The 9,188-nt window shown below is 34.8% G+C and overlaps 1 protein-coding gene across 1 annotated transcript; it reads left to right on the plus strand.

Annotated features, from left to right (window-relative positions):
- The first annotated feature begins 4,368 nt into the window (after positions 1 to 4,368).
- LOC131947766 (uncharacterized) lies at positions 4,369 to 8,805 on the plus strand. The gene is made up of 4 exons (XM_059309066.1): positions 4,369 to 4,513; positions 6,657 to 6,819; positions 7,316 to 8,210; positions 8,751 to 8,805. Exons 1-4 carry the CDS (start codon positions 4,397 to 4,399, stop codon positions 8,803 to 8,805), a joined length of 1,230 nt encoding a protein of 409 aa, XP_059165049.1. The 5' UTR covers positions 4,369 to 4,396.
- The last annotated feature ends 383 nt before the right edge of the window (positions 8,806 to 9,188 follow it).

The raw sequence follows: 9,188 nt of genomic DNA on the forward strand, positions 1-9,188 counted from the left end.
TCTCTATATACAGTCAGTGGCGGAACTAGAAAAAAAAGGCCACCCCGCAAAAAAATTTTTTAGGCCCCCCCCATATATATATATATATATATATATATATATATATATATATATATATATATATATATATATACAAAATACGAACACAGCATAGGTTACACATTGCTGGCCTGTTCGGGTTTTGAAAATAAAAATGTTTTTTTTTTCAAATAAACCAAATTGTTACATATTTTCATGTGTAAGTGCGTTGGTGTGTTTTTAGAAAAACAGTTTTATTTTATTTGCTTTGGGTTCTCTTAACATCTATTTGGTCAAATGAATATAAAACATGAAATCTTTGTAGAAGTAATGGTGTCTCGTGTTATGATTATTTTTGTTTTTTTTTTGTATTTATATTATTAATTTTAAATATATTTCCTTTTTATACAAGGTCATTCTTTAGTAAGTACTTTATGAAAAAATATTTAGTAACAGAATTAATTGCTTTTTAATTTGTTTAGTACAAATCTATTAAAAGGAGCTTATGAGCACACCAATTTGACTATTTAAAAAAGGGGAAATAAGTCATGGAAGTGGTTTTAACGTTTGCTTATCTTTGTTAGGTTTAATTGTAGAAGAGAGAGGACTTGGCTCTCACAGTGGTTTAAAAAGAAAGGGAAAAAGAATATACAAGAGCGTGGGGATGGCGTCTATAGAATAAAGCTAATCAAACCGCAGCTATAGTAATCGTTTTACAAAACAAACATCAAGTAAAAAATTGCAAGAAAATTAGATTTTTTTAAACTATTAGGGTCGGCCGTGGGTCCCTAAATGGCGTGGGCCCCCCCGCATTGCGGGGTCTGGCGGCACTGTAGTTCCGCCCCTGTATACAGTATATAAAAATAATAAAAGTGAGTTGCAGTGACACCGTTCAGCCAATAGGCATGATTCTTTGGGGAGTTCATTATAAAACTCTAGGGAAGGGTTCTGTAAAAAATCATTTATAATTTCACAAGGGCGGCGCCACGGGAGGGTGCGATTTTTCTCTATATACGGTATATACAAATAAAAATCGATTTTGGTGTGACACCGTTATCCGATAGCCATGAGACTTTGGGGGAGTTGATTAGAACAATTCAGGGAAAGGGTTCTGTAAAAAAAAATCCTTTTTTTAATTTCGCAAGGGCGGCGCCACGGGAGGCTGCGATTTTTCTCTTTATACGGTTTATAAAAATAAAAGTCTATTTCGGTTTCACACCGTTCACCCGTGTACCATGAAACTTTGGGGAGATGATTATATCACTCAATGGTAGGGTTCTGAAAAAAAATATTGTTTAATATTGCAAGGGCGGCGCCCCCGTGGGGGGGGGGGGAGCGATTTTTTTTCTCTATACACGGTATATAAAAAATAAAACTCGGATGCGGTTCATCCGAGTGTCATGAAACTTTAGGGAGTAGATGAGAATACTCCCGAGAATATTTCTGCAAAAAAGAAAACTAAAGTTTCTTATGGGCAGCGCCATATAGGGTACAACTTTCGTCAATACACGGTTTGGCGCCCAGAGTTATAGAGCGACGATGTTGGCGCTTGGCATCCGTTAATCGAGCGTCCTGCATAGCGAGTAAGGGGCACTACTATATTCAGCGGTAAAACTACAACAGGCTTATAAAAATAACTTTGTAACGCGTGGAAGTCCTTCTGTACAGTTTCGTCACCTTGCCAAAGATGAAAAAATAACTTTTTGAATATGAGGAGCCTACTGTAGAGTTTCGTCACTTTGCGAATGATGCAATAAGCATCCATTATTAGACAATCCAGTCGTCAAATATTTTTTTTACGTGTTAAAGAAAAAAATCCTGTTCATTTGTGTCACCTTAGCGAATGACGAAATCAGCATCATTATTAACAGGATGCTATTGGGCACGATGGCGCCTGTTAGTTTTAAGGAGTTAGGGGTCGTACGCCGCGCCTTTGCGGTAGTGTAATCGGGGGGTGGGGGCCCTGAGAGCGCCCCTCTACGTCTCTGACACGTGGGCGGTCACCGAAGTGTGTTCTACCATATTATTTCGGTGAGTGATTAATGTACATTCAATGTTTTCATGCGGTAGTGTAGGTAAACCTGTGTCCCGCTATTTATGATCCAAGCGCAGGCATTGTTTACATTTAAATAACTCACTTTTAGAAAAGACGGTCACGCGTCTAAGAACATATGATTGGTAACGCGTTGGTGAAATCCTTCTAATACATTTCGTCAAACTTACTTCTATCCCCGCGGCAACGCGCGGGGGACGGGTACGCTAGTATTAAATAAACTATAATAACTAACTTTTCAATTAATTATCAATTATGTGTTCAAATCCAATAATATAATTATATGAATTTAAGCTTTGTATTATATATGTTGTGTATTATAAAATAAATATTAAGATGATTTTAGTCTTTATAGCTTTAAATTATATACTATTATATACATCCTTGTTATAAACAATGCACAAAGTTAGTCTTTCATTTATAACTATAAAGTATACTATAATGTGACTTTTTATGTGACGGTTTTTTGTTTTTGTTTTGCGTTTGTCTTTTCGTTTGTGTTTGCGTTTTTTTCTCAAACGTCCAAATTTGAATAGAGACATTTAATTTTAAAAGTAATGTATTTCCTATACCCGGGCAACGAAGGGTATATACTGCTCAATAAACACACAAGTAACAGTCCTTTACAGATAGGATTTTCATAGAAGCCAGTGCAGGGCCGGGACAGCTAGTATGTCTTTGTGTTTGACCTTGATGTTTGACCTACTAAGAAAATCTCAATTTTTTGCACGATTTCAATCCGTATATGAGAAAATTTCGGTGAGTTTAAATGCTTATTATTATAAAGGACTTATTATTAACATTTTATTTATTTCTCACTTTTTACGAGTTCCGAGAAAAGTCCACATTGCATACATCTAAATATATTAACTTTAAAACCCGATCACTAGCTTGCGATCCTAAAGGATCCGCCCTCATTACGTGGTCGCTCTCGTGACTAACGCAAAGACCAACCAGTCGTGACAAATATTTCAAGTTTGTCGGGTATCTCATCATTTATAACTAAATTTAGAATTGAAAGCTAGGGAAATTTTCAATATTTGGAAAATGATACAGATGTTGGAATTTCCATACCCGCTAAATAAATTCCAGTAGAGATCTAATTTTATTTTAAAACATGCAAATCAAAAAGTTTTTTTTTAGTTGAGCAAAACTTTTTAATCTGATCGAGATCTATCACCCAGGTATGGTCTACTTTCAGCAATCCTTTTGACAAGCGATATCTTATACTTTAAATTTTGACATTTATAACTTAAAAATATAAATTATTAATTATATTAGGCCCTTTACTTTTATACATATCTATGTATTTCATAAAATTATTAGGCTTCTCTTCATTTAGGACCCTTGAGCCTGCTATTTACTATTTTTTTAAAAACAGAATCTCGTTATGATTATAGGCATAAATTAGACCTAATTTCTGTATAGGGTACATTAGGCCTAATTTATATGTAGGTTATTGCTATTTGTAGCTAGCTTTACTAAGTTTCATTAGTAAGCTAGTCATTATATTTTCTGTGAAGTTTAAATGAAATCGCTGCATTCACAGTGGGTTAAAATTGTTTACATTATTTTCTGCGTTATTGTTTGCGTTTAAGTTTGTTTTTGCGGTGTTTGCTTTTATTTTTGCGTTTACACTTCCGTTTGTGTCATAGTTTGAGTCTATGTTTGCTTTATGCTTTCGTTTGCGTCTTTTTTGCGTTTATGTTTGTGTTTATGTTTGTTTTTGCATTAGTTTTTGGGTTATTGTTTGCGTTTGCATCTATGTTTGCGTTAAAGTTTGTGTTTATGTTTCCGCTTGTGTTTGCGTGTATGGTTATGTTGGCGTTTATTTTAGTGCTTATGTTTCCGTTTAAATTCGTGTTTATGTTTCCGATTAAATTTGTGTTTGCGATTATGTTCGAGTTTGCGTTTATAATTATGTTTACGTTTGTGATTATGTTTGCGTTTATTTTTGTGTTTGTGTTTGCGTTTATATTTTCACAAACGCCCATACTTACATATAGACCTTTAATTGATGATTTTATAAATTCCGAAGTTATATGTTTCTTAATGAAGACATGTTACAAATAACTTTTACCTCAAACGCCAGTGCAAGGCCTGCCCGGTACGGCTTTTAATTATGTAAAAGCTTATTATTAAAACGTTGGTATTCTTACATATGAAAATAACAAATTATATAGTCTTACATATAAAATATAAAAATCTATATGTATTTATTTAGTATTTAATTAATTATGAGTAATACCAGATTGTCTTTAATTTATTTATTTTGTTACATTTGTGTAGATCTTCACATTGAGTTGAAGTATATTTGCAACAAACATGGAAGATAGAACATACATTAAAAAATTTATAAACAACAACAGATCGTTGTTTATGGAAGAAATGCCAGCCCTGACATTTATTGAAGAGTTTCCCGGACTTGAACCTTATCAAAGAGTGAGTATAAATTTAAAGTTTCCTATACAAGTTTAAATGGTACTATGATAAGGATATTGCATAAATAAAGAGGCATCGAGCGGGGCGGGATGGGGGGGGGGGGGGGGGTGAGGACAGCTCCGGGTGAGACCAAAGCAAAAAAAAATGCAAAGTGCACAGAAGATTAAAGCCAGTAAAATGAATTAATGTAATTAAAGTTAAATAGTGTTATAAGTACACATTGGCGATCCCGACTAGTGTGTGTGTGTGTGGCGGGGGGGGGGGGGGGGGGGGGGGTCGACGCCATAATGTAAACTTGATAATAGAAAAACAATGATAAATAACTGACAGAAGATATCACGGGGTGGGGGGGGGTGTTGACACCACCTGCAAAATTTACATATGATTAAAAAGTGGGTTGAACATTCAACGACTGGGGTTGGGGACACCACTTCTTATGATTTACTTTGAAAATAATTGACTTTGTTCCACTTGAATTAATAGGTGGATTTATATTACGTGTATAAAAATTGACGTCATTATACAGAGGAGGGGTCAGTGGCGTAGCGAGGTCGGGTGTCACCCGGTGCGGCACTTAATGGTGTCACCCCCCAGAGGCGTAGCGACCCTTCCCGGGGACAAACTTTCATTTTTTTTTATTTGCACCCTTCCCCCCCCCCCCTCAAACTTTCGATTTGCACCCCCCTCCTCAAGTTTTTCTCTATATATTTTGCTATTTTTTGCCTGACCCCCCCCCTAAATGGTGTCACCCGGTGCGGTCCGCCCCCCGCCCCCCCCCCCCCCTCCGCTACGCCTGATGAGGGGGTTGACACCAATCGTAACTTTCACGCACAATTTACAGATACGAAATACCCCGTCCATTTAAGTAGATTAGGGTGGCACAGAAAATTGCAAATCAACATCTCATTCAGTTCTCGGACCTGACTGATAAGCACTGTATCAATGCTAAATTACTCATAAATAACCTCCGAGTGTGAAAGTGTGTGTGTGTGTGTGTGTGTGTGTGTGTGTGTGTGTGTGTGTGTGTGTGTGTGTGTCTGTATGGGATGGGGTCGGACACGAGTAAAATAATATTTGTAAACCTGATTGTGCACGTCGACTTATGTTGATAATCTTACATTACTTTTTGTGTGTAAGACTATTTCTGCGACTTATTCTTTTTATCTTTCTGTGTTAATGTTTTCCAAGTTATACCAGAATGCAAATACGTTCAGTGTTAGACCGGGGGGGGGGGGGGGGGGCGGGGGAGATAATATGTTTGTGTACTTTGACGCAGTTTCCTTGTCGGAAAAAGTAATCATGGTATCAGTTTTTAACATTTGTTTTTGCAAAGTCATTTCAGCCCTAGCTTAAAAAAAAAGAGAATTGTTTAGAAACAATTTCAAGCACTAAATCAGTTTGTTCCTTCAATTTTTCTTCTTTTTGCAATGTAAAAAGCTAAATTTGTAATAATCTGATTAAATTTTAGTATACCCTTAAAAAGCTTCTAGGGCATTCAAACGCTGGGAAAAATCTTTTTTGTCGCTTTGGAACTCATTTTCCTATATATTAAAAATAGAGGTTGTAGCTTAGCCCAAAAAATGCGTGGCTTCAAAATTTGTAAATACTTCGAGAAAAAAAAAAGCGAGAGTGATCTCCACCAATCTTTCTCGTAGATTCTTATATCGGAAGTAGAGCGAGTACAAATAACGGATAATGGACATTAATAAAAAAAAACTGAAATGAAACTACAAATTTGATCTAATACTTATATTTGAAATTTTATTCAACCTGAATGGGACGGTACTTAGTTATCATGTTTACATACACACAGACAGACAGAGCAAATTACAAACTAACTTTTTCCGGATCTGGAAGGATGTAAACTTCCAAATTTGTCAAAATCTCTATTTCGATTCTTTGCACGATACCAATACATCTTTTAAAAAAAAAAAAAAAAAAAAAAAAAAAAAAAAAAAAAAAACAAACAAAAAACTGCTTATTTGATAAAGGAAGGAGGTGTAAAACTACGGAAACTTTCAAAATATCTTTAAATTACTCAACACTTTGTATACGAGAAAGTAAAAAGAAAAAAGTATCGGTCATTTTAAGTACACCTAATCAATTATGTATTTTAATTTTTAAAATATTTTTTCTAAAACAGGAAGAGGCAAGATGCAAGCATGTTAATAGTGGTGACACTATAGCCAATTCTTACCTTTTAGATGCTATGATGAGACTAGATGATTTTGTGTGGAAGTTTATTGAATTTTGCAATGAAAGAGACATCTGCCAAATCCCTATTCGGCGTATTGAAAGAGAGTTAGGTAAGATGATATTTTGTAATAGGGCATGCATTTACAAGTGCGGGTTAAGCTTGAAATATATATAAATATATGCATACATTATATATATATATATATATATATATATATATATATATATATATATATATATATATATATATATATATATATATATATATATATATATAATGTGTATATGTAGAACAAAACTACTGCCTTTATGCCATCTAAGTTAAAAATTAAAAACTAACTGAAATTGTATTTACCTGAAAAATGGAGTTGAAAGTGTTGAGACGATATATTAAAGCTAGGGAATTTTCTAGCTCAAAATTGTAGCATTAAATAGGGCCAACACTACTGGGAGTGAGCGGTGTCTCTACTATTTATAGCCTACATTTTTACCAACTATTTTATCATTTATCAACTTCTTAAAATAAAATTTCCAAAATTTCTATTTACTCACTCTAATACAGCGTCTGAGTACATAAAATACCAATAGAATTTTTTTTTAATCCAGGAAGGCGTACATCTAAGCCGAGGGGGGCAGATTACAGCCCAGCTGTTGGTGGTTATAGAACAATGGATCAACCTGTTGGTGGTTATAGAACAATGGATCAACCTGTTGGTGGTTATAGAACAATGGATCAACCTGTTGGTGGTTATAGAACAATGGATCAGCCTGTTGGTGGTTATAGAACAATGGATCGAAGCTCCCAACCTATTGTTGTAAGGGGTGGTAACTCGGTGGGTGCCTATTTTATCAATAATCTCAATCGCTCACACAGTATCAGCGAAAACACCGATGTTCTAAAAGCTGGAACAATAGGTGACGTAAACAGAAATGAATTAGACCAAACCATGAGCAATCATTCTACTTTACAAGTGTCAACGGTATTGAGTGAATTTCCCGACCTTGAAATGGGGTCCTTTGAAGGGGAATCCTTAAAAACAACAATGCTCTTTGACAATTTACAGCTCCAGGTAACTAGGCATAAGGATAGAGAAACAAACGACTGTCTTTCTGACGAAACTTTAGTCAAGACAAGCTATAGCGATTCTACAACAGTTTCAGATAGTGAGGCAGATGAGCCCCTACATGAGGTCACCGAAATAATTCCTACAGACGCTGAACCCGTTTCTAAGGTCAGTGAACCTGTTCCTAATGTTGCCGTACCAGTTGCCGGTCAAGGAATTAGCGTGGAGGTTTCACAAGAGTCAGCACACGATTCTGCAAGTGCATCAAACACTCTTGAAGAATCTTTTCAAGATGTCCGCCTCACAAATACTTCAACTAACAATTCAAATAATTCACAAGCTGTTGTCCCACGTGACAATTCAAATAATTCACATGCTGTTGTCCCACCTGAACAGAGACAGACAGAAACCCAAAGTGCTAATGACACTGGAGAACGGTTAATTCTATCCGTGATTAGATTTTTAACGCTTTATAACTGGAGCCTCTAATATGTACTGGCATCATCATATGTGCTGGCGTCATCATATTATTTGCTGGCATCATATGTGCTGGTATTTTACCCGGTTGTGTCATTGAATTCTCGTTTTGAGTTTTAGCTATTATTTACCTTGAGCACTATTGTGTATCTTGATTCAAAGCTCAAAATGTGTACCAAGCTATTTACTGTGCCCTTACGCTTACTGCAGTAGTAGTGTGTTAGTATTTTACAAATAATTTTTAGTAGATTGCTTATTAATTAGTGATATAGCTAGTAATATTTTGATATGTATACTAGTAGTTTTTTTTTAAATTTGTAATACTTATAAAATATTTAATGTTTGTTCTATTTAAATCTTGAGACTAGCTATACTATTTGTGTTTAGAAATTGCAATATTGATCCAAATTCATCGTATTGTTAAACTCCATGTAATACAAGTTTTCATTACATTTTGTGTTTAACACTGATTCTTAAGTGCACATTGTCTTTTATTCAAGTACAATAAACGATCTGTTGAAAATATGCATGATTGAACCTTCTGCTGTTCAATGAAAAAGAATTATACATTTGATTAAAACTATAGCGTGATTGACCTCCCCTAAACGTTTTGGTATGTAGTAAGGGGGAAGACACTTCTTATGCAATCGGGATATAGAAATTAAAAAAAAAGTTTTAAAATTATTATTTTTTAAAATAGTTACATTTAAGAAATGAATAGAATAGAGTAGGAAAAAGAATTACCAAATAAACGCAATATGTAGGCCTATATAATCGAACGTTGACTAAGTATCACTTCCGTTTATCGAAAATCGCTCAAAAGTTGATACAGAACTACAGATTTAATATAAAACTTAATTTGACATTTCGTAAATGGTACTCAAATTATCATGTTCAAAGACACACATACAGATACACACAGAGAGTGATATAGACAA

The sequence above is a fragment of the Physella acuta genome, unplaced genomic scaffold (genome assembly GCF_028476545.2).
Source record: "Physella acuta isolate Inbredline_101_S28 unplaced genomic scaffold, ASM2847654v3 ptg000058l, whole genome shotgun sequence".
NCBI lineage: Eukaryota > Metazoa > Mollusca > Gastropoda > Physidae > Physella > Physella acuta.